The sequence below is a fragment of the Cheilinus undulatus genome, unplaced genomic scaffold, assembly GCF_018320785.1.
Source record: "Cheilinus undulatus unplaced genomic scaffold, ASM1832078v1 Contig1, whole genome shotgun sequence".
Taxonomy (NCBI): Eukaryota; Metazoa; Chordata; class Actinopteri; order Labriformes; family Labridae; genus Cheilinus; species Cheilinus undulatus.
Genome location: NW_024571676.1, coordinates 41,372 through 68,527, shown reverse-complemented (window position 1 = coordinate 68,527; position 27,156 = coordinate 41,372). Strand labels below are relative to the sequence as shown.

Here is a 27,156-nt window from a genome sequence, read left to right as displayed (position 1 = left end):
TAATGTTATTATATAGCAACCATAAAGAACAATAGTCTTAGTTTTCACACATTCACAGGAAACAAAGTTAATTCAACATCTTGCTCATTTAAATATGTGCAGTCTGTCATTATGTCAACACTTATATCTGGTAATGAACCCCTCTGTATCAGATATGTACCTGTAGCATCATGTGCAATAACAAACAATATCTTGCAAATTGAAAGCTCTAGCCAGTGACTGCTCCGCTCACTTGTAGAATGAAGAGAAATATATCAACAACATTGATGTACAGAGAGAGAGCTCCATTGATGTATTCCTCTGGGCTGACAGTCAACTCCCGATTTCCAATAAGCAGCTGGGTGTTGTATACTAAGAACTAAGACCGTTAAAGTGACAATGGGACAACAGAGTGATAAAAAGAAAGAAAACATAGGTTAATTTTCTTCCTTAGAATTTTAGAGCACCATGGACATAAACATGACAATTTTTGCAACTGTTATATACAGATGCTTCTCTAAACAAATAAAATATAGAAATTTTCATTTTTTCTTGTAATTAAATTCAAAAAGTAAATCTTCCATAAATTCTAGATTCAACTCATACAAAGAGAAATATTTCTAGACTTTTTTTTTTATCTCGATAACAGCCTATAGCTCATGAAATCAACTAAATGTATAGTTGATGTATAAATGTCACTATATATAGTGACTATAAAGAACCAGAGGCTTTATGTCTACCCATGCTCACTTTCATACTGAAAGTTTTCATATGAAAACAGGACCTTTGACCACTGATCACAGTCCATTTCTTTTTCTCCTTAGCCCAGGTGAGACACTTACGAATGACACTGTCTTTGGTCCAGGAGTGGCTCAACACAAAGAGCACGACACTTGTAGCCCATTTTCTGGACCTGTCTGTGTGGTGACTCCTAATCCACTGACTCCAGCCTCAGTCCACTCCTTGTAAAGCTCTCCTAAGATCTTGAGTCTGTTTTGTTTGGCAGTCTTCTGGAGGCTATGGTCACCCCTGTTGTTTGTGTACATTTTCTTAGCACACTTTTTCCTTCAGTCAACTTTCAGTGAATAAGCTTTGATACAGCCTCACAGAACAGCCTGCCCTTTCAGCAACAACCTTCTTTGGCTACCCTCCTAATTGTCCTCTAGACAACTATCAAGTCAGCAGTTCACCATGATTGTGATCCTATGTGCTGTGCCAGAATATGAGAATAAAGGCTCACAAACTTTTGCAAATGGGGCTTTTCCACAATATTCTGATAATTTGAGATAGTGGATTTTTTATTTGCATAGGGCAAAAGAAGGCTGCACGGTGGCGCAGGAGTTAGTGTTCTTGCCTTAGAGCCTGGTTAGCTTCCTAGTCAAGGCCTTTCTGTGTGGAGTTTACATGTTGTCCCCATGTACGCATTCTCTTCGGGTACTCCGACTTTTTCCCACCACCAAAGACATGCTCGTTAAGTTAACTGGTGACTCTAAATTGGCTTTATGTGTGAGTGTGCCTGGTTGTCTGTCTTTATTACTCAGCCCTGCAGTTTACTGGTGACCAGGCCAGGGTGGACCCTGCTTCTCACCCAATAGCAGCTGGGGTAGGCTCCAGCCCCCGGCGTCCCAAACAGGATAAGCAGTAAACAAATCAGCTGAACCATTTCATGATGTTCAATTTTATGAGATGCACCTGTACTAGTTTCTGATTTTGTCAAAAAATAGATTTTAAAAGCATCAGCCACTTTTAAAGAAAATATATTTTTTAGATATTTGATCAATCAATCAATCTTGTTTGTATAGCGCCAATTCATAACCATAGTTATCTCAAGGCACTCTAAGAAGAGTGGTGACATAAACCTTCCGTTTAACATGCAGGACTGTCGAGCAGACCAGGCTGATATTGATCCCTCTCTGCCAAAGCCGTTCTGGGGTTGGAAAGAGCTACTATAATGTATCTACAAAGAACTATAAGCTTTTGTCTCATTTGGTCTTTGAACTGGGATAGGATATCTCCATAACATTCAATACTGCTGTCTGAATCAAGCCCTATATAATCCTTTGCTTTTTTGATAGACTGTTTTTGACCTGCCTCCACAGATAAAACTACAGTTGAAACCAGAAGTTTACATACACTATATAAAAAGGCACATAAACTTTTTTTTTTCTCACCGTCTTACATTAAATCAGATGAAACTTTTCCTGCTTTTGGTCAATTAGGATTACCAAAATTATTTCTACTTGCTAACTGCCAGAATAATGAGAAAAGGATTTTTTTTAGACAATTTTTATTACGTTCTTTAAAGTCAGAAGTTTACATACACTAAGATTACTATGCCTTCAAACAATTTGGGAAAGCCCAGATGATGATGTCATGTCTTTGGAAGCCTCTGATAGGCTTATTGACAACATTTGAGTTAATTAGAGGCACACCTGTGGATGTATTTTAAGGCACACCTGAAACACACTGCTTCTTTGTGTAACATCATGGGAAAATCAAAAGAAATCAGCCAAGATATCAGGAAGAGAATTGTGGACTTGCACAAGTCTGGTTCATCCTTGGGTGCAATTTCCAGATGCCTGAAGGTGCCACGTTCATCTGTTCAAACAATTATACACAAGTATAAACACCATGGGAATGTCCAGCCATCATACCGCTCAGGACGGAGACGGGTTCTGTGTCCCAGAGATGAACGTGCTTTGGTCCGAAAAGTGCATCTCAACCCAAGAACAAAAGCAAAAGACCTTGTGAAGATGCTGGCTGAAGCTGGTGAGAGTGTGTCATTATCAACAGTCAAACAAGTCCTGTACCGACATGGGCTGAAAGGCCACTGTCCCAGGAAGAAGCCATTACGCCAAAAGAAACATAAAAAAGCCAGATTACAGTTTGCAAATGCACACAGGGACAAAGACCTTAATTTATGGAGACATGTTCAGTGGTCTGACGAATCTAAAATTGAACTTTTTGGCCATAATGACCATCGTTACATTTGGAGAAAAAAGGGGGAAGCTTGCAAGCCTGAGAACACCATCCCAACTGTGAAACATAGGGGTGGCAGCATCATGTTGTGGGGTTGTTTTGCTGCAGGAGGGACTGGTGCACTTCACAAAATAGATGGCATCATGAGGAAAGAACATTATGTGGAAATACTGAAGCAACATCTCAAGACATCAGCCAGGAAGTTAAAGCTTGGGCGCAAATGGGTTTTCCAAATGGACAATGACCCTAAGCACACTGCCAAACTGGTTACAAAGTGGCTTAAGGATAACAAAGTCAATGTTTTGGAGTGGCCATCACAAAGTCCTCATCTCAATCCCATTGAAAATTTATGGGCAGAGCTGAAAAGGCATGTGCGAGCAAGGCGGCCTACAAATTTGGCTCAGTTACACCAGTTCTGCCAGGAGGAATGAGCCAAAATTCCTGTAAACTATTGTGAGAAGCTTGTGGAAGCATATCCAAAACGTTTGACCCAAGTCATACAGTTTAAAGGCATAGCTACCAAATACTAATGAAATGTATGTAAACTTCTGACTCTCAACAAAATAATAAAAATTGTCTAAAAAAATGATCTCTCTCATTAATCTGGCATTTAGCAAATAGAAATAATTTTGGTAATCCTAATTGACCAAAAACAGGAAAGGTTTCATCTGATTTAATGTTAGAGGGTGAGAAAAAACAGTTAATGTGCCTTTTTATATAGTGTATGTAAACTTCTGGTTTCAACTGTATATAGCCCCTTTACACAGCCTGTTCATAGTGGGAAGGCTGTGCCTTTATTATGCCTGTCCTTTCTGTAAAAAAAAGTTTACCAAGGCTACCAAAACGCTTGTATTGAGCTAAAAACACTGGCCATTAGCAATCCATGGCATTATTTTACTAAAATGGTAGTGTTTTACTAAATGAAAAAGGTTAATGGACAAACATGGGGTATAAGAATGTATATTTTACATATGCCATTCCAACTGTTCTCCATTTTCATTTATCCATATGCCTTTCACACATTGCCCTATGCATGGGTATTTTATTTTAAAAAAAAGTGAAATTGAATTGAAAATATAATCTTTACTTCTGTACTTTTTGCTTACAGTTCTCCCTTTACCTTATGTACATTTTAATACCCAAGTGGTTTTATATTTGTTACATTTCTTTTGTTTTTCCTACCCTTGCTGTTTGTGTAATGGAACAGCTTTAACTTAAATTTACCTTGGAATTAATGACGTAAGTTAATCCAATCTAATTTGTGAACTCGAGGGAAAGCACAAAAAACACCTGCAACATATCACAACACCTGGAAATCTCTGCATGCAAGGAGCAAGGCAGAATCTGGTTTGACCTAAAGTAGAAAAGTTATGCTGTGGTCCATCCGTCCGTCCGTCCTTCCTTCCTTCCTTCCTTCCTTCCTTCCTTCTGTAGTGAAAATCCAGGATGATATCAGAGGAATCGCCTTCACAGAGAGGACAGACAGTCCTCTGAGTTATGACACCTTTTGCCCTAGGACTGTCCAGGTTTAAAAACTGTTTGACAGACATTATGGTGCCGAAACTGATACTTTCGAAATCAGGGACACTTCTCCTGCTAAAGGCCTTTCTAACTCCAAAGCACAAGACCAGATGCAGATCATATATCATTCTCTGACAGACTGAACATGTATGGAGTGAAAGTATCATAACTACCTGAAACATCATGTTTTTCAACAGGAAATGTCGATATTCTTCTGTGTCTGTTCATAAGTAACACAATGATGTTTTTCTCGTCTTTCTGTGATTCAGTTTATGGAGGATTAATTGATTGACTTTTACTTATGAGGTCCCTCAGGCTGAAAATCTCACATGGAACCACAGCAACCTCTCCTTGCCATTTTGGTTACTACGGCATCGGCCACAGCCATTGTAGCTGTAAAGAGATCTTCTGGGTGTTTACTCAGTGTTAATAACCAATTAGCTATGTTCCTCATGTTTGTTGTGTGATAGTTTATTGATGTTGTTATTCTAAAAATGTTATAACCGTCTAGGCTATACTTGCTCTGATTAATTTAATAATCTGATGAAGAGTGGATTTGATTCTTGGGAGGGCTTAGCAACCGAGACCCCTCCCCTCTCATTTTAAGAGTGAACATTAGAACTAACGCGGGTCAGAAGAGTTGAGCTGCAGAGAGCAGTCCAGTGCAGGGATGGAGTGGTTTTCAGCCTTTTAATCCACTCCTTTGTCTTAGAACCTGTTGTTCCCGGAGTCTTCCTTATCTAGTAGAAGAGAGTTTTTGTTAAGTTTGAGCCGAGTCATCTTGAGACTTGAAAAAGGGTTTCTCTCCGTGAAACACGTTTTCCTCTTCAAGCTGTGCCGGATCCAATCAGCCAAACTGGATCATGAAACAATTTTTATCCGGCCCAAAATTTCTTTAATCGTTTATAGCCTTTGCGCTAACTTTTTCTGTAAGCAGAGTTTTGTTTCCTTCCTTTGGCGCGTCCATCACTGTGAGCCTACAGTCAATGTGATGTTGAGAATCTGCGGACATTAATTTGAAATCAATTGAACGAATTAATTACTGCTTTGGAACGAGAGACCATCCCAGAGTCCTTGGACAAGAAAACAACTTGCTGTGTTCACCAGGCAGAAAGATCCGCCTGACACGTTACAGACCAAACCAAACCGGATCAGAAAGATTCGGCCCGCTGAGATCGACGGCAGTCCGGGTGCTCTGTTCCAGGCGGTTCCTCTCCTCGCCGACCTTCTTCAACGGCAACATAGTAGGCTCTCTTCAACTCTCTGAACGGGTGTGGCATCTCCAAAAGTTCCAATAAAATTAGTTCAGATCTATTTTTCTTTCCAAATTTACACTCAAAATTTAACGTCGTTAGTTAATTTTTCCGTTATAATTCTCAAATAATCCACTCTTCACCAAAACTAGTTAGCATCCTTTCTTTCTTACCATATTTAGTAATGTTCTGTTTGTTCATTCACATTATATTCATATAACCCCGTGATTTATGCCTGTCATTTTATGATTTGATAAATCTTCAAAATTCAGTTGTTGTTCAGGAAATCAATTTTTTTTTTATTAAGCTGAGAGAAATGGAGTCACTGTTACGAGGACTCATCCCCTTTAGAAATGAGATTGATTTACAGTTAATGGTTTGTTAATTAATTAATTAAAAGCTTCGATTAATTAATAATTACAATATTTTGTTGGTTATTAAATAACCAATCCGCATAAGCGGTGGTGCCCTATTCTTCTACGAGGTCTATTGATAATATTAATTTATCATCACTCTTTAACGCTACACTTCTTTCCTCCTTCCTTTTGTCCCCCCTCCCTCATCTGGGGCTGGGTCATGGTGGCAGCAGGCTAAGCATGTAAGTCCAGACATCCCTCTTCCCAGGAACATTTTCCACCTTTTCCTGGGGGATTCTGAGGCAGTCCCATACCACCCCGTAAATTGAAAGCTTTGCCTTCCGGCTCAGCTTCGCCTTTACCACAATGGCCTGGTACAACATCTGCACTACTGCTGATGCTGCATCAATCCATCTGTCAACTTATGGTCCATTCTACCGTCACTTGTGAATAAGACCCCGAGATCCTGACCACTTCGGATTAAGCTACAAATTGGCCCAATGCCTGCTGGAGGTCACATCACATCATCCGCAAAAAACAGAGATGAAATTCTGAGGTCACCAAACCAGAAACCTTCCTCGCCCTGGCTGCACCTCGATCCTGTCCAAAACATCGCAAACAGAATCAGTGATAAGGGGCAGCCCTGGCAGAGACTAACACACACTGGGGAGATGTCTGACTTGCCTAGGATGTGGACACATATCTTCCCTCTTGGATGACTCATAGCAACAACACCGGTACCCCATATTCCCACTGTACCCTCTCACATGACCCCTGTGGGACAAAGTCATAAGCCTTCTCCAACTCCACAATACACATGTTGAGTGGATGAGCAAACCCCCATGCTCTTTCAAGAAGCCAGGCAAGGGAAAAGAGCTGATCCACCTTTCCTACTAACTTTGGTGAGAATTTACTTAAGTAGAAGTAAAAGTACTAGTCTAAAAATCTACTAATGTAAAAGAAAAGAGAAAATTAAAAGTTTACTCAAAGTACTGTGCACTGAATAGTTTGTACAATGAAATATGATACTGTTTTTTTATAACATGACTTAACCAACAGTAAATTGTCGCACCCTCTTTGGGTTGAAATATGGAATTAATCTGTCTTTCTCTCACTGTTGATTTATTTACTACTTTGGGTAATGAACTTTAACTAGGCATGGGATCAATTTTTCCTCTAGAATTAAATAGGTATACAACAGCACTGTAAAACCATACAAAACATTAACTATATACAGGTCTGCCCCTGCCTATACACAGACTTTGCATAGCCCATAGGGCCTCATCACCCTGGGAGGCCTCACTTTGTGCATATTTTCCTCTCTCTGTCTGCACATAAGTGCAGTTTTGGATGAAGGGGCCTCTTATCAGAGTCTGCTTAGGGCCGCACTTTGGCCAGGGGCGCCCCTGACTATATAAAATTCAAAATCAGTCACAACTTTCTTAGTACTTAGTCATCCAGGTCATGGTTATCCAAGGCTGGATTCAAGAGGCAACTGGACATGGTTAAGTTTCCTAAATACACTCAATGGCCTCTTTATTAGGTACAATTGCTTGTTAACACAAATAGCAAATCAGCCAATCACGTGGCAGCAGCTCAATGCATTTAGGTGTGTAACTGTGGTCAAATGACTTGTTGAAGTTCAAACTGAGCATTAGAATGCTGAAGAAAGGGGATTTAAGTCACTCTGAATGTAGCATGGCTGTTGGTGCTAGATGGGCTGGTCTGAGTATTTCAGAAACTGCTGATCTATACTGGGATTATCACACACAACCATCTCTAAGGTTGACAAAGAATGGTCTGAAAAAGGGAAAATGTCCAGTGAGTGGCAGTTGTGTGGATGAAAATGCCTTGTCAGGCAACAGTAACTCAAATAACTACTCATTACAACCAAGGTATGCAGAATATCATCTCTGAATCCACAACATGTGGAACCTTGAAGCAGATGGGAAACAACAGCAGGAGAACACACCGGGTACCACTCCTGTCAGCTAAGAACAGGAAACTGAAACTACAATTCACTCAGGATCACCAAAATTGGACAACAGAAGATTGGAAGAGCGTTGCCTTGTCTGATAGGTCTCGATTTCAGCTGAGACATTCAGATGGTAGGATCAGAATTTGTTGTAAACAACATGAAAACATAGATCCATCTGCCTTGTATCAGTGGTTCAGGCTGGTAGTCGGGGGTTTGGGGATATTTTCTTGGCACACCTTGGGCCCCTTCATACCAACTGAGCATCGTTGAAATGCCACGGCCTGCCTGAGTATTGTTGCTGACCATGTCCATTCCTTTATAACCACAGTGGACCTATCTCCTGATGGCTACTTCCAGCAGGATAACCCAGCAGGATAAGGTCACAAAGCTCAAATCATCTCAAACTGGTTTAACTTCACCATACTCCAATGGCCTCCACTGTCACCAGAACTCAATCCAGTAGAGCACCTTTGGGATGTGGTGGAACAGGCGCTTTGCATCACGCGGTACTGCATAATGCTATCATATCAATATGGACCAAAATCTCTTAGGAATGTTTTCAACACCTTGTTGAAACTTTGCCATGAAAAATTAAGACAGTTATGAAGGCAAAAGGGGTCGAACCAGGCACTAGCAGGGTGTACCTTATAACGTGTCCGGTGAGTGTATGTTTTGCCTCTTTTTCAAAAGGTTTCTTCAGTTCTAAAGCTATCTTTTAGAAGTGAATAGTCTTTTGGAAAAGAGGGGGAACAGTCTGGTCGGCCCACTGAAATCAAGCTTTGATAGACAAGATTGTCTTTCAAAGGGTTCTGCATCCATTATCTTATGACAGGAGTCCATTCCTGCGAATGTACTAAGTGGGTGTTATCAAATTCCTCAGTTGGGTCTTTAAAATTTTGAATCTATTATGATGTTCACTGAAAACAGAATGGATAATACCATCTCTTGGAAATCTTGAAGGAAGTGTTTTTATTTTGGCAGCTGTGACTGAAGAGTGCTACTCAAGCTCTTTTTTTTTTTTTTTTTTTTAATCTGGCCGCCAGCTTCTGTCTTACAATAAATGCTAGCCACACCTACACAAAAAGATTTAAGGCTTTGGCGGCTATTCACAGATGCTTCATTGATAATTGTTCTTGTTCCCTCATTTCTTGGCAAGTCAAATAAAATATTCAAAAATTAGCATGAAAAGCTAAAAAATGTAGCTCATAACTTACTGTTTGTGAGGTTTCACAACCCACTTCCTTCAAATACATTTTGTGAATATTTACATTATTAAGGTGTTTGAAAGAGAAATCCAGTAATCGCTTCTACTATTTTGCAGTTTCTTTTAGTAAGATTTAATTTTTGGCTGTGATGCCTTGATTAAGATGGGACAATAGATAAACTCAGAATCTAGGGAGGGAGATTGGGTGGAATGACACATGGAAAAGGAGCCACAGGTCAGACTCGAACCTGGGCTGTCCAGGGCCCTCTGTATAATTACAAATGTAATAGTTACCCAACTACTGTTTCTTCAAAAAAATATTTTAAAAAGTGCAGAATATCAATTAGGGCTTGTGTATAGTTATTACACAGATCTGCAAAGTTTAATCAATCAATATCATCGTCACACTTGAGGATTTTGACCACCTACACTAACAAAACACTTTGTGTAAGTCATCTGATTTATCTATAGACATAAATCTAAATTAAAGTTGTTGTTTTACTAATAAAATTCAAATAATAACGCAAAAGCATCAGAACCCTATGGGGAATTAAGCAATTTGTTAAGTTGTGCATAGGCTATGTATCCCTTTGAATTATATATTTTTTATTCCCACTTTATGGCTCTTTGCCTCTATTTATCATCAGGGCTGCAGCTGAAATACTGACAAAAATTCTCTGTCATGCAGAATTCAGAAAGTATTCAGACCCCTTCACTTTTCCAATTTTATTTTTAATGCCTGATCTCACTAATCAACAGTACAGAAATTTCTAAAAACAGAATTTTAGAAATTTTAGCAAACTTAAAAATTAAAAACTAATATCACATTTGCATTCAAACCCTTTGCAGACACTTGAAATTTAGCGTAGGTCCCTCCCATTTCTCTGTATCATTGCCGAGATATTTCCACACCTTGATTTGAGTCCAGGATTATTTCATAGCACAGGGCTATGAAAAAATGTTCTGCTATACTGAAGGTTCCCAAGAGCACAGTGGCCCTCATAATTCTCAAATGGAAGAAGTTTTGCACAGCCAGTACTCCTCTAAGAGCTGATCACTAACCCAAACTGAGCAACTGGGGGAGAAGGACCTTTGTTAAGGAGGTGACCAAGAACCTGATGGTCATTCTGACTGAGCTCCAGAGATCTTGTTTGAGATCAGGTTGATAACCAGCTTCAGTTTTATAACATAAAACTGACTGTAAACTGCTTAAAACTGGTGGTGAAGAACTTAGATCAAGGTATTCAAAAGAATAACAATTACATTTTTGGTCCCCGGTCAATAAGACAAAATAAAAAAAACCAAAGTTGTAAATTGCTCACACTTCACCAACATTATCCAGCATCTTGAGGGATATCATAGTAAAAATGACTGTGAGGAGTGGATTCATTCAGACAAAACTATTTGTCCTGACACAGCCAGGTTTCAGTTTTTAAAAACTAAGTACTTATGTGATGTCTCTTTTTCAGGTTATATGCATATGTGATATGCAAAAGATGGATGGAAAATGGACTTGAGCTTGTGCATTTCTAGTCAACTGACCAGTCAAAGCACTTTTATACCACAGGTCACACCTACCCATTCACACCCTTTAATGATGGCAGAGGTTGCTGTGGAGGGTTGACCATCAGTATTAGCTAATCCCATTCAAATACATCCATACCCATTTAAACGCCACCAACGAAGCAGTGGGAGCAAACTGGGGTGAAGTGCCTTGCCAAAGGACACATGCAGGTGACTGCAACAGCTGGGGATCAAACCCACAACCCTTGGGATTGCAAGACAACCAACTCTACCTACTGAGCAACAGTTGCAGGCTTGACAAGCCTTGGTAGAGTTGGCTATCGTAGGTTATATGATGCAGACACCGTCCCCTTCAAGTGTGTTCATTGAAACCTTGGGTTGATTTATCAGGTTGACAACCAGCTTCAGTTTTACAATAAATAAAATTGAATCTGAACTGTTTAAAACTGGGTGAGAAAAACTTGGAACAAGGCTTTCTAAAGAGTCTTCATTAAATTTTAACACGTGCATATGTGATATGCAGATTTTCTTCAGGGCTTGAACTACTGGACCTCCCAAAGTGACAAATAGAGGTTAAAATAGAAGGCCTTCCAGAAACGACATTTTGACATTTCACTTTAAATTTATATCATTGCATTTTACAGACTCCGTAAATGTTAGTTGCTTTTTAGACATTTTAAACCACCACAAATGTGGACCTCAATAGAAGTTACTGGGCAAGTAATCATTAAAATACAATTTCTGGTAACCTTGGATTTACAAAGCCTGTGTAAATCTACTGTATATACTAGATAGAATGGTACAAGACTTTGCTCTTCTTGAGATGAAGAAAAGCATTAACCCTGGCCAAATGACAGGAAATTGTGAATGTCTGTTTAAATTCCAAGACAATTATTTCAGTAACTTTTGAGATATGCAGTTATTGATTGGGTTGTGGTAAAGGTTGACTACCACACAACATGTCTATTGTTCAACTGTAATTTTTTAATTCATTGCCCAAAGCACTATCCATTCATGTTACAGCGGACTCACCAGAGTGTAAAGAATTGCTCCAAAAGATGCATAAAGCATATGTAGCCAGGGGACCTGGTGAGAGACACAAGTGTTAAGTCCTACTGAGCTACTACCCGTCATGCTAAGAAAGAATATTTTAACAATTTGACCATTGAGTCTCACATATTGAAGGGAGAGGATGATGGCTGAAACAATCCCAATGATTATTAGCAAAACAGCAAGAACACAAAAAAATCCCCTGCATGAGGTGAATTCCACCTGTGATAAAGACAAAATCATTATCACGATAAATGTTTCCAATATTTTAAGAGATTCATTGCCGCCATTGTAATGTGACACAATAGAGTGCTTTTGCAAAGACAACTCCAGTCTAGACACACACCAACAGAGAGATAAAGTTTATATCTCCATCTACCTTGGTTTGAAAGCAGAAGATTGTAACAGAGACACAAATTATTGCTGTTATTCCCATGGCAAGAAACACAGATTTTGTTTCATAATAACTGTAAAAGAGAAATAAAATAATCAAAACAAATAAAAAAAAAATGTCACAGGTTGTGACAAGTACACCATAGGCAAAAAATGTAATGCTTTGCCAAAGTTGTAACCAGAAGTGAACCTTGATAATGTCCCAGACATGAAAGACAAGGCCAAGGTCTGCAAGGAAAAGCATAATAGGAGTAATTCATAAATGGGTTTATGAGTTTCAAGAATGACTTTTTCAGATTATGTTCTTTGTCACTGGCTGATTTTTTTCTTTTTCAGTCTTCAGTTCAGGTTACATTTAATTACTTACAATATGCTCTTTGTCATGCAAAATGTTAATACATTAACATTGACTGTTATTCTATCAAACTGTACTTACAAATATTCCCAGCAGCAGAAGATTTGATGGAAATTGCCTCCTAAACATAAATTGTGTTCAATAATTAAAATGTTGTGATGGTTTTATTATAACTTGTTACATTTATCACAATAAGATATAGAATACGCCTGATCAAAATTATTTTCTAACATTTCTAAGAAGCCAAAACCATTCTTACCTGATTTTTTTGCCGCAGATGAGAATGCAGTAAACCAAAATATACACCACCCTATCGAGAGATAAATTTATATGATTATTCCATGTAACAGTATGTCATGAGAATAACAGAACTGGGACCATAGTACTGGATGCTTCTTACTACTTTTTTTCCTAATTTTATTTTCTATTCACTTGACTGCATTTCAGGAGAGCTTAACTCACAAAGATGCCCAGTAGATGCCAGGGTGTCTGATGACAAACAGCCTTACTGGGTCACTATCAAAGTACAGATAAAGGAATTACAGAGAGACTGTGTCTCACCCGCCATCAGGGGCTTTAAGCAATGCATTGAAACATGAAACCTTGACAAAGAACACTTACACAAATGTGAAGACAGCGACAACTGAACAGGTGATGGCTACTTGTGTTGCTAAAATAAAGTAAACCTGCCCACAAAAATGCAACAAAGCAATCATGTTGAGTGCACTGTAAAGCATTTTTTTTTTTGTTATGGTAAGATAGTTGGCATATGTCATGGTTTGTAAATGTCAGTAACATAGGCACAGGCTTAAAGACTTACTCTGGATGGTATTCCAAACAACAGGTAACATTGTAAAAACACTTACCTTTCTAATGAAGGCATGCCGAATTGAAGTGCTTTCCCCCAGAGTGCTCAGGTAATCCTCCATGTCTCCTGCAAAATTGTAACAAAAAATTATAAATGATATCCTTAAACTTGGAGTCTAATCTGAATATAATGCAAGATATGAATAAAAAAAATCCTGATTCCTCAGAACCTGGGTTGGATGTAAGCATTCCAGCTGACAGAGTTGGTATTGTGTTTGATGCCCTGGATGGAGGTAATCCGAGGACTTCCCACATCCCATCTTGTGGCTGGATCCCCCCATGACCCCAGTAGCAAGGCTGAACAGGACACATGCCAGAACTTGGGCTGTAAGACAGAGGTGGTGGAAGGGCAGAACAGTGTTGTGGCTGGCAGCTTGGGTAGTTTCCATGCTTTGGATGGTGCAGTGCAGCCTCGTAGGATGGAGGATTATCAGTATTAGATGTCATGATCATGAAGGACTACCTTGAAAAGACTATTGAGTGTGAGCGTAGATAAAATTTAATTGTATGCAAATAAAAGGAAAAGGCTGTGACACTGTAACTACATATGTAGTCAGTGTTATAACTAGATATCCAGTTATTTTTACTTTTACAATACATCAGAGACTTATAAATTAAATATTGTTAATCCATTACATCAGTGCAAATAAATCTAATCAAAAATATTTAATTAGAAAATTTAGGAGAAATATAACACAATAAGACAGAATTTTTATCTTAGTCTACTTTAGAAAAAACACACATTAACATAACAAAACAAACTCTCAATAGAATAAAAGAAATAAAGAAGTCGCTTGCCTGTGAATTTAAGCCAAGATGAAAGTGCAGTGCATTTCCATTCTGTTTCACCTTGGAGATTAGCAGGCATACTCTGCATGAGGATCCTTGTAATAGGATATGTCATCTGAAACTAATACTTGTCCATTGTATCTCAGAAGTAGGAGACTTCTTGGGCTCAGGTGACCACCTTCAATGTGTGACCTTTTCTATCTTGCTCTGTTGAGTCTTCATCCTCACTCACATTTCATATAGTGGAAAGGAGGCAGGATGAATGGAGCACTTGGTCTGGTTTATTCTGTAAACATGGGACAGCAGTTTTCTGACATAAAAGCATAATGTTCTCAGGCCAAAACTCCTTTTAGCATTGCAGAACCAAAAATCAAATCAATAGCACCATCTAGTGGTGAAAACATGCCACAGCAAACATGTATCAGAAATGCATTAAACTTTTGTCATTTTAAACAGCAAGTACAGTACAATATGATATAAACAGCTTGAACTAAACATACCTGTAAACATGGGACAGCACACACAACCACAGTTGTGAGAATTAACAGCAAGTTACTCAGACATCTGTTCCTGTTCAGACTACAAAGGAATGTAGAATGTTAAAAGACGTATCGGTCACACTTACTCTTCAGAGCCAGCGTTGGCTAGCTAACATTACTAACTCCAGAGGTGTTAAGTAACTAAGTACAAATAATTTGTTATCTTACTTAAGTAGGAATTTTGGGTATCTATACTTTACTGGAGTAATTATTTTTCAGCCTTCTTTTTACTTCTACTCTGCAATTATCTGTACGTTCTACTCCTTACATTTTAAAAATAGCCTTATTACTCCTATTTCATTTCAGCTTGTTTTCATTCCGGCTTGTCATTGTTCAAAAAAACACAAATAAAAAACCCAGGAACCTATCCAGATAAATCGCACCATCCTGATAGAGTGATATTGATTGTGGTTGGATGAGAAGTATAAACATAATACCATTCTGACACGCGATCCATCGCACCTTTGCATGACACAAATCACGTCACTCTCCAGCAAGGACATAACTGACGTATGTAGCCTGGGACGAAGATGTCCGTGGCAGAGACTCAAGGGAACTCGAGCGAAATGTCCCAACCAAGCACTAGTGAGGAGGTTGGTAGTACACATATATGGTTCTTGAATGTATTTGCATTGTACTAAAATGCATTCATTTTCAATGGGCATAAATGCGGCTGAAACAGGTGCATCCCAAATTTTTCAACATTAACATTTTGATATAACTTTATAGTCATTATGGCCTATAGAAAAATGTTTTTTGGGGAGGTGGGGTAGTGCACTATAGGACCCTGTGGCGCAGCCTAAGCTTTTGTCCTTAATGGCATTTTTCCCCCCTTACATTACTTTTACTTTTATATTTTAAGTAGTTTTGAAACCAGTACTTTTACACTTTTACTTGAGTAAAAAGCTTGAGTTGATACTTCAACTTCTACAGAAGTCTTTTTTAAACTCTAGTATCTATACTTCTACTTGAGTAATGAATGTAAATACTTTTGACACCTCTGTCTAGCTCTTACCTAGCAAAGCAACAAAGTTACTGTTTCTTCCAGCATTCCCTTAGATATTCATGTAAACAAGAATACTCATGGATTTAATGCTTTATATCCTCAGAATTTACATTTAAAGCAGAATTTATGTCTTAGTGAACAGAGTAGCAACTTACCCACAGCATAAGATCGTTTGCTACTGAGAGATGGATAAAGTGCACCGCATTTAGAGCAAAGCAAACTTCTGCTGTGGACTTTCAAAATACTTAAAAAAAAAAAAAACAACTTTAAAAACTGTAAAACTATAGTTGCAGTGCCGGTTTAACAGGAATTTAACAATAATTATATGCTAACTTTTTTTTACACTGTTATACATGCATATATTGTTAAATTCTGTCCCAAAGACTGGTTTTGAACATGTGGAAAACCTTTTTTTTTTTTTTTTTTTTTTTTTTTTTTAATAAACATTAGTCTGAGGTAGAAAAAAATGTTGCTAGGCTTATGTAAGCAGGTCTGAGAAATCATAGTCTGCTCCAAAATCGTATGAATTAAGTTAAATTGACTGAGATGGGCCAGTACCATTGATCAATACACAGAGGTATCAGCCATACTGTCAGAAATATCCAAGTTAAACTTACCAGGAATGGCATGAGCATCAAACAAAGATATATGCTTCTATAGAAGACAAAAGTTCATAAGACATCAACCTCCTTTTAAGTGAGCTTCAGTCTTGTTTCCTTTACACAGTGATGGTCACAATCCATATTTAACATCTCAGCTTTGCTGTAATGGTTTGTAAGTCAGAATGTCATAATTTTCTGAGCAATAATATATATAAACTGCAAATGACCCCAGCAGACAAACATCAGGCAACTTATGATGTAAACTGAATGATCAGGTGTGCTGTTACCTTGAGGTAGTCATGGTTGCTGACTGATGTCCAGTGGTCTCTTGTCAGTGTAATAAATGTAGCTCGGGCCAGCTGCTCCACTTCAGTTGCCTATTCGCTGCCATAATGTACAGTTCATGGATTGTGGTGACAGTAGTTTTTCTCGTAGGTGTTTAGGTGGTAGGTGGTATGGGTCTCTGAGGCGATCTGGATGATGTCTCGAATAGGTATGGGTATAAATTACTAGGGCCAGAGTGCCTATTTGTAATTCAAAGGATTCTCGTTTGATATTGTTATTATTATATTCCACATTTAATTGGAGATTTCAATACCTAAACATGTTTAAAAAGTCCTGAATTTTGGCATGTGCATCAGGCCGGGTGAAAAATTTGATATTTTATGGGAGTTCACAAAAGATTTTGGGACTTGCCCCAATAGCGCCCCCTAACAGTTTTGCAAGTTAAAGCCCCCTCCTTTGACTTTGTCCAATATCTTTAAAATTTTGTGTGCTGATGCAGCTTGGGGAACCAGGGGGGAGGACCGGTTGATGGCTTGAGGTTGATAGCGGCTACCACCCCACCTCTCCTCTGGTTGTTTTAATGAAAAGTGTACAACCAGAGTCGCGTAATACAAGTGTGTGTGCCAGCAGGGGCATGAAGTTTACATGTGTACCACAAGGGGCACAAGTATAAAACAGTACTTCCAGGGACACGAAGTCTAAAAGTGTCCTTCCAAGGGCATGAGACTCTAAATGCTGCGGCTGTGTCAGAATTTAGAACGGTTCTCGCTTGTTGCTGCTCAGTTGTTTTGAATTGGTACACTGTAAATTTACCTGAGTAAATTTTACTCAAATTAAATAAAATTTTACTCCGGAAGATATAACATTTGGTCCCAGTCTATTTGGAGCAAAATTGACTCTGCTTGCAGAGTAATGTTTTTAGAGTTGTTTTTACTCTAAAGTATTTTATTTCACTCTAAATGATGATTATGTGCTCCATTATGAACAAAATAAAAATAACTCTCCAGCAACTGTACTCACGACAGAATAATACAGACCTTAGTTTATTCATTTTTGAGCTTTTTTCTCAATATAAAGTGATATTTAGTCCTTTCAGAGCTGTTTTTCATTCCTTTTAGAAATATTCTCCACTCCTTACGGTACAATTTCTCCTGCATTTACATTTGGGTTTCCGCTTATGTAGAACTGAATCTTTTTCTAAATAGACTGATCTTACTCTTTATAAAGAGCTACATTTTCCACTTAACAGATAATTCTGCCTTTCCACCTATAAAGGGCATGACAACAAAAGAGGTGTTTTTGCTTATACATGTTAGACATAGTTCTAATATTACAGAAACAACTGGGATGAACATGACAAGGACCCAGGAGCAGAGAGCGAGGTGAGGTGGTAAGGTTAAAAAAGTTTATTTGACAACAAAAGAGCAAATGATGGTGAGCTGGCTGGTGGTTGGCAGATTCACTGGCAGTGAGATGGAGACACTGCAGAAAAAGAGGACAAAATAGAGTTAGAGCAAAAACTCACCTAAAATCACTACATTATCAAACGTTGAAGAGAAGCCACATTACCTGATTAGAAGCTGTAGTACACAGGTGTCTGAGAGTTCATCACCAGGTGAGGAGGTCTTGATGGCAAAGGATTAGCTAAAGCTGGGACAGCTTACAAGCTGCAGCTGTGACTGGCCATGAGCGACTCCAACTGTGCTGGAACTTAAAGTGGGTGTGGTTAAAGTTTTACTCCAGCAGAATTTACTCTGTGTTTGTACTCCAACTCTGGTGGTGGCTCGTAATAAATACACTCAAAAATGAGTACATTTTACTACATTTGAGTAAAACATTTTTTACTCTGGAAAAATAACTCCCCAGATTTTCCTGTGTAGTTTCACAAATTAAATTAACACCTCTTATGTTTATTTCTGGGCATTATGTAATTACTTTCTTTAAATTGATACTGAGGAGGACAATACAACACAAAGGGAGAGGATCAGCACCAGCAGGGCGCGGACAGCTCCGCTTTCACTCATTTACCATGCCTGGCTTACTGCCACCTTCCAATCTTCCACAATCTACTGAGCCTGAACTGGTGTACAGAGGACCTAAACCAACCATCCCAAAGTTCATTCATCCTGACCCCAGTGAATTTGCAAGGCTTCTCATTGCCCTAGAGAACCTGCTTCCCTCTAATGTGACTGAACTCTTAAAGTATCAAGTACTTGTTGACCATCTGAAGCTGGAGGAAGCTAAGCTTATAGCTGATGCCTACTTAAACTCCCCCACCAGATATTCTGACACTATGGCTGCCCTCTATGATAAATTTGGTCATCCTCATCAGCTTGCCTTGAAAAAGATAGCTAGTGTGTTAGAGTCTCCTGAAGTCAAACAAAGTGATGCTGCAGCATTCCAGAAGTTCTCCCTCCAGATACAATCATTAGTGGGCCTGCTAAAGACACTGGGACCTGAAGGAGAAATTGAACTCAACTGTGGCTCACATGTGGCACAGCTGCTTAGCAAGCTCCCTCCAGAACAGCGTGCAGACTTCCGTCGTCATCAGTTCAAACTGCATAGGGGAACCCACACCCTGCATGATCTGTCAGAGTGGCTCCGCTACAAGTCTTGGTGTCAGGGTTTTGACAGTCAGGCCACAGGGAAAACTGGCAGAGAGAGACCAAACATGAAGTCAGAAGGACAACTTGGGAAACAAACAGTAGCAATCCTACATGGTGCTAGAGAGCCCTCAGAGACACCCTCAGTGCTACCCAGGGAGAGTCCTCAGAAGAAGAAATCTAAGGGTAAAGCCTACTGTCCCTTCTGTGAGAGCACTGAGCACTACCTCAGTCAGTGTAGTGATGCCACCAAACTTACCAAAGATGAGCTCAAAGAGTGGATCCAGATCAATAAGCGGTGCTGGCGCTGTGCCCGATCACATCAAGCAGCTCAGTGCACATTAAAGAAGCTCTGCAACCTATGTCAGGGAAAGCACCTCCTTGTTCTCCACGAGATAAATGTGAGAAAAGAGAAGGTTACAGGAGAATCTGAAAGTAAGGAGGAGAGCTGTCTGACCACCTCTGCTTCCGATTCTCTCTACTCCAACAGGCCAAGGGCTGCAAATCGAGTCATGCTTAAGGTAGTCCCAATACAGGTGCACCATGGAAAGCAGACCTTGGACACCTATGCAATCCTTGGTGATGGGTCGGAGAGGATGATGTCGTTACCTGAGGCAGCTAAGGCTCTAGGAATCAAGGGCACACCTGAAGACCTTCCCCTATGTACCGTTCATCAGGATGTACAGGTACTCCATGGGCATGCTGTATCCTTCTTAGTCTCCTCAGCTGCCAACCCACAGACCCGTTACAAGATCAATGGTGCCTTTACTGCTAATCCACTCAGCTTAGCTCAACATACCTACCCTGTAGCCCAGCTGCAAAGAAAGTTTACACACCTGCGTGTTATTCCCATACCTCCTTTAAGAGAAGCTAAGCCAGTCCTCCTGATAGGTTCAGATCAATCACACCTCCTTGTACCTGTAGGACCAGTCAGACTTGGCCAACCAGGTGGCCCCACAGCTGTCCACACCAGACTGGGGGTGGACCCGTCAAGGCCCCGTCCAGGCCATGGGGCAGCCTGTACACACAGCACAGTGTTTGTTCACCTCATCTCCACCCTTAGCAGACGAGCTGTACAAGCATGAGGAGTGACTATTGAAAGCAGACACTGTACCCTACCGACCAGAGAAGGAGGTGACCCAGTCCAAGCAGGATCAGCTGGCTGTAACACTGCTCAAAGACAAAACCATTCGAATGGATGTAGATGGTACACTCAGGTATGCTACACCACTGTTGCACCTTGCAAACATGCCACCTTTAAACGCCCCTAAAGTCAGTTATGCCCCTGTTACACAGCAAAGAAAGACGTCTCCTGAAGAATCCCAAGCAAGAGGACTCTTACCAGGTTGAAATGCAAAAGCTTATTGGAGCAGGTGTTGTGAAAGAAGTCACTGAGGAGACCCCCACCAAAGAATGTTGGTACATCCCACATCATCTTGTTAGCCACAATGGAACGAGCCACCTGGTGTTTAACTGCTCTCATGAATATCAGGGGCAGTCCCTGAACCAGTACCTCTTACCTGGTCCAACCCTTAGTGCCTCTTTGCTGGGAGTCTTATTGAGATTTTGAGAGCATCTCACAGCTGTCAGCAGAGACATCAAGGGGATGTTTCATCAGGTACAGCTGCTCCCTGATGATTGCCCCCTGGTGAGGTTCCTGTGGCATGACCTGAAGTCAGAAGAACCCCCGAGAACCTTTGAGTGGCAGGTTCTGCCTTTTGGCACTGCATGTAGCTCGTGTTGTGCCACATACGCTCTACAGTGCCATGTTGTCAACCACACCCAACCTGATGACACCCTAAGATTCTTGGTGGAGAAATGCTTCTATGTTGACAATTGCCTTCAGATTGTGAGTACTCCAGGTGAAGCAAAGAGGCTAGTGGACCAGCTCAGAGACATTTTGGCATTGGCTGGGTTTGACCTACAGCAATGGGCTTGCAACGAGATGGACGTCCTAAGCCATCTACCTCAAGAACCCAGGTCTGCAAGTTTGGAGCTATGGTTAGCCCAAGATAAGGCTAACCCCCTTGAGTCAACACTAGGTCTCAGCTTGAACTGGCAGACAGACTCTCTGGGCTACAAACACAGGCCAGTAATCTATGAAGAGCCAACCCCAAGAAACATTTATAAAGTCTTAGCCTCCCAAAACGATCCTTTGGGCTATTTTCTGTGGCATTTGTGGGACAAACAGTGGGGTTGGGATGACTCTAACTTACCCTCTGAGCTGCTGCAGGCTTGGTCAACCTGGGAGTCTGAGTTAGTGTCCTTTCCCCTCGTTACCTTTTCTCGGCCATACCTACCATCAAGTGTCGACCATGAGGATGTAACCTATAAGGTACACATCTTTGTAGATGCCTCTGAGCAAGCCTATGGAGCTGTTGCTTACCTGAGGACTGAGGATCATGACGGCAAAGTATACCTCTCTTTCCTTCTGGCTTGTTCACGTGTGGCTCCAAAGCGCCTGAAGTCCATCCCTCGTTAAAGAGCCCTGTGCGGCTCTTGTGGCATCCCAGCTGGCTCATCTCCTAGAAAAGGAGCTCACCTTGAAGGTTTCTCACATAGTGTTGTGGTCAGATTCAACTACTGTGCTGGCCTGGCTGCAATCCCAGTCCTGGTGGTGTTTGTTGGGGCTAGAGTAGCAGAGATACAAGAACTGACAGAGAACTGCACCTGGTGCTACGTAGACTCTGCTAATAATCCTGCAGATGACCTCACTAGAGGGAAAACCCTGGAAGCCCTCATTGAACCTAACAGATGGTCACAAGGACCCCCCTTCCTTCTTGAACCTCCAGACACCTGGCCAGAGAGGCCCAGCCAAGAAACATCTGAGGACAGATCAGAGCTTTGGAAAACAGTGTTCTCAGGGCTAACTACAACTGCTCCTACCTCACTTAACCCAAACAGTCAGGAGTGTCACACCTGGCAGGAGCTTTTAGATGCTACTGCTGAACACCTCCATAGACAGACACCTACCAGCTCTCCACTTACTGCTGAAGAGTATCATCAAGCAGAGTTAGTTATCCTACAGCAAGCCCAACAACAGTCCTTTCCTGAGGACTACAAACTCCTCACAGCAGAGAAACCTGTGCCATCTGCAAGTCGCCTATTTACTTTAGCTCCTGAATTCAATCAGGCCACACACCTTATAAGGGTTGGTGGCCAGCTTCGACGTGTAGCTGGTCAAGATGACTCCGCTGTACATCCTGTTGTCCAAGACTGTTTTCCTCATGGGTGCTCTCCACACCGGGAGCTGTGTCTGGCCTGCCTGCAGGGGTGCCGTCCTAGGGGTTGTCCGGGCCTGGATGGTTGGGGGCCCTGCTCCAGGGCCATATGGCCGTGGTGTGGGCTCCTATCTGTCTGGGTTGGGATGGTCTCTGTGGTGGCTGCAGTCTGTAGTCGTGGGCTGGGACGTCTCCTGGTGTGGATGGCTCCCAAAGAATGAATGGTGTTTCCTCATCTGGTCCCTCAGTGCTCAGCCATATTTTATTTTATCTTTGGGTTGGGGTGGGCTGAGGTGTGGTGGGGTGTATGCCTGGGGTATGCATGTGTGTAGTATGCTGTATTTGTGTGTTCGTGCGGAGTGCGTGTGAGGGGGTGGGGGATTGGGGGTGTATGTCTTTTAATGTAAAGCACTTTGTGTTGCATTTCTTTTATGTATGAAAGGTGCTATATAAATAAAGTTTGATTTGATTTGATTAGACTCCTCCCACAAAGTCACACACCTACTGATCCAGAAGTATGATGGAGACTTACATCACCCCGGCCCTGAGGAGGTCTTTGCAGAGCTGCGGCGGTCCTTCTGCAGTGTGACGGTATCAACACTCCTGTGCTGAATGCCAGCGCTGGAGAGCCAGGCTGTCTGTCCCCAAAATGGCAGATCTGCCAGCTGCCTGCCTCCAGCTGCCTGCCTCTGCTTGCATAAACCTGCCTTCTATTCCACATGGATTGTTTTGGGCCCACATTGGTTAAGGTAGGCAGACGACATGAGAAGCGCTGGGGAATCATATTTAAGTACTTAACAACTAGGGCTGTGCACTTAAAGCTCCTCACTAGTATGGATGCTGTGATGTCCATGCCATCATGAGATGTTTGGTATTGTCAGCCTGAGTGTCTGTGTCTGTGAGTGCAGCTCCTTGATTGGAGTAATGTCAGACACCTGTGCTTAGAGTGAATAGGTTATTTAAGCTCCTGCAGTCACACAGTCTCTCTCTCTCTGACCTGGCCTCCATGCAGGTATACCACACTTGGGTTTAGTTATGTTAGATTAGGTTTAGGTTTAGTTCTGTTCGCATTTAGAACATTTACACACATAATCTCCACTCATGCACATCCTACACTACTGGCTCTACTGATTTACACACTTCATGCTGTAAATGTTTAATTTGATTTTATCCGAAGTAACTTTGAGTAATTTGGTTTAATTTGGTCTAATTTGGCAATTTTGACTCTTTAGTTTGGTTCAATTCAGTTTAATAGTAAACTGCCTAATTTGATTACTGATTTGAATGCTTAATTTGGTTTAATTTGGTTTGATTTGACAATAAAGACTTTCTTAAAAACTTTGCCATAGTATTGTCTCCCTCCTTTGTTGTGACCACCTGAGCCAGGTGATGACAATGCAGATGCTTACCTGATGGCTTTGAGGCGGTTCATTGCCAGAAGAGGAACACCAGCCAAGCTTTGGTCTGACCGAGGGACCAATTTTAAAGGAGGAGAAAGGGAGCTGAAAGAGGCTTTTAAAACCATGGCACCAGCCCTGCAGAAACATATTGCCCGTCAGAAAATCAAGTTCCATTACAATCCTCCAGCAGCCCCACACTTTGGAGGAGTGTGGGAACGCGAAGTCCGTTCTGTCAAATCTGCACTTTATGCCTGTGTGGGAGCCCAACCTGTCCATCAAGATGTCCTTCTCACGGTGCTCCTGGAAGTTGAGGCTGTGTTGAACTCAAATCCTCTAGGTTATGTTTCAGCTAACGTCACAGATCTGGACCCTGTGACACCTAATAGTCTGCTCATGGGGTGGTCAGATGGATCGCTCCCACAAGTAGTCTATCCAGAGGCAGAGGTTCTGAGTTGCAGCCTCTGGAGGCATTCACAGACTCTAGCTGATCAGTTCTATTCCAGATTCATAAAGGAATACCTTCCTGGCCTACAGACCAGACAGAAATGGCACTCCACCCCTCCTGAAGTCCAAGAAAAGGCAGTGGTCATGTTAGTGGATCCACAGTTACCTCGAGCGCTGTGGCCCATCGGTCACATTGCTAAGATCCACCGCAATGGATTCATCCGCTCAGCTGATGTGAACATTATGTATACATAATGTATACACCAGACCTGTTGCACAGTTGGTGATGTTACCAGCTCTTCCTGCCGGAGAAGATGACACTCAGGACTCCTCTAGATCTCCAAAATAAGCCTTTTAAGTGAAGCAAATGTACCCTGCACATTCAGGAGCGGCTGTATAAAAGGCTTGGATATTCAGGGGTAGCTACAGTTCACTGCTCATGCGCAGAATGTCACAGGCATGATGCAAGCAGCACCAGAACAAGCATGAAGAGCGCAGTTGTTGATGAAACTGTAGTCAGACCTATTTTCTAAGTTTAGTCAAATCCAGTTTATAGTTTACCTTTTGACATCTTTTGTCCTCATTGTGGTACTCCATTTCCAGTATTGAGTCAATGACGAGACACTGTACTGTAATGTACACTGAAAAAAGTGAAACCACTGTGTCATTTGTTTAATGTACATTTTTATATTGGTCTAAATGAAACTTTTGGTTTCTAGTAGAACCTTGTTTTTTTTAGTTTGACTCAAAGCAAATCACACTCCCCCTGGAATGAATTAATAGAATTACTTTAACTTAAATGGTCATTTTACTTCAAACCAGGGTTTTCATATCAGGGGACCTTATGTCGTCACATCCGGACACTCCCTATTGGTCCGTTACCTCCACCTTCTGCTGCTCAGGCTGCCGAGATATTTCTGTCGGCCATCTTAGAACGTGGCAACCACCTGGATTTCCAGATTTAAACAAGGTAAGAATTTGGAATTTTGCTGTTTGTATTGCAAGGTGTGTTTTAAGCTTTATTCATATTTATGGTTAGTGATAGGGTGGACAAAAAAATGTCCCGACTATCGTCGTATTTTTCCTGCCTGTAGCTAAGCCAGGTTGTTAGCATGAATTTGTCGTGCCAAGGTCTTTGCTTTCCTTGCCTCCGTTTGTCAAGTGCAACTTTTATACAGTATTGTTGCTTATATCATTTTTGCTGTTATGTAGACTAAGTATAAGGCTCGTTTTCCGTAGTGCTTAATAGCTGGCACGTTGGGGCCTGTCCTTCTCGGTGCCAAGCACGTTTTCGCGGGCAAGGGAATGCTAACCCGCAGCACACACACACAGCTAGCATTGGCCACAAGAGCAGAGAGCTGAGAGAAGATGGTAAAACTCCGTGGACACTTCTTATCGACTGAAATCCACGTTACTGTAAGCGGCATAAACCTCCTTAAACGAACGGTTTATTGAAGTTGGTGTTTAACGGACTGGTGTTGGTCTGCCTGCCTGTCATCCACTGCTGGTATTTTTACACAGCCACAGCTGGTCTGTTTGTAATATTTACCGTCGAGTCTACAGCCATTTCAGACATATACACAGGGTTTTTCCTGCAAATTAAATTACGAGTAGGGACTTTGGTGCCGCCTCCAGCTCTGTCTGGGGAACACAGTGCGGATTAACTCTCCGCGGTGTGTGCGTAAGCTAAAGAGACAGAGTGAGCGGAAGATGCGGAGGGGACTAAGTTTTAAGGATAAACACGGGGCTTTCTTTGCATCTATTCCCCCATTTAATACCGTAGGGTCGGCGTGTGAAAGCGTGCTGCACCTATATATACACGTACGTAGTGTGGTATGTTTAATTAAAAAATCGGTAATATCCTTTTCTTATGCGATGAAACTTCGGCATGTGCTTGGGATTACAGACACAGAGTCAATCAGACGTATCACTTAAAAGGGATATAGACCAGTGTTGATAATTAGTTGACTTAAAACATGATCAAGTCGTTGCACCCAAAATCCCCGTATAAAGAGGCAGAGAAGGAGAGAGGAGGTCAGGTAAATAATGTGAAGCAGCAGGTGAAATAAACAGTCAGTGATTGTAGTTATTTGTGAGATATTTTGTATTCCATCCAGCAACATCTGCAGGAAATTTCTCTATTTCATTTATTTTATTTTTAAACTGAACATAATCCTTCTAGAATGCGAAGTTAACCCAGGAATCAAAAACACACAACATTCAAGTAAGTGATTTTAAACAATAAAAAATTAATGGACACAAACTATGTAAAATTGTACTCAATATGTTAATGTTTTTCAATGCATTATTTGTCCAAAATGCACATATTTGTTTTTATTATGTTCAGTTTATTCATATTTGTTTAGTAAATATCAATTAATCAATTATTCTCACTTTTTATTGTGTAATTAAATTTGTGAATACAAAGTAAATGAATTGTTTGGCCTTTCAAATGTTTTTATTTTTTAACCAGAACTAGTAATACTGCTTTTATTCTTGTTTTTACTAGATCCTTTTGGATGGGCTGACATGGCAGAAAGAAGACCAGCGAAGCTGCGAGTTCTTCTAAGTCCCAATGACACCAGGAAGCTGGTTCTGCCTGATGGAATTCCAGAGACAATGGTGCAGCTCTTGGATGAAGTCAGGACAGTGTGTGGGTTAAATGGGAATTTCAGACTGCAGTACCAAGACAGAGATTTTGGAGATGCACTAGTAAACTTGACATCTACAGCTGAACTCGAGGATTTCGCAACTGTCAAGGTCATCCCAATAATTGATGATGCCAGCCAAGAAATTACTCTCACTTTC

General features: G+C 40.9%; 1 protein-coding gene across 1 annotated transcript; it reads right to left on the bottom strand.

Moving 5' to 3' along the window:
- Positions 1-191: 191 nt before the first annotated feature.
- On the bottom strand, positions 192-13,906 carry LOC121506601 (protein lifeguard 3-like). Its single transcript, XM_041782409.1, has 11 exons — positions 13,630-13,906; positions 13,459-13,526; positions 13,214-13,278; positions 13,055-13,108; positions 12,852-12,902; positions 12,674-12,713; positions 12,428-12,465; positions 12,224-12,311; positions 11,971-12,066; positions 11,827-11,880; positions 192-358 (listed from the first exon to the last, which is right to left on the bottom strand). Exons 1-11 carry the CDS (start codon positions 13,904-13,906, stop codon positions 209-211), a joined length of 981 nt encoding a protein of 326 aa, XP_041638343.1. The 3' UTR covers positions 192-208.
- Positions 13,907-27,156: the final 13,250 nt, after the last annotated feature.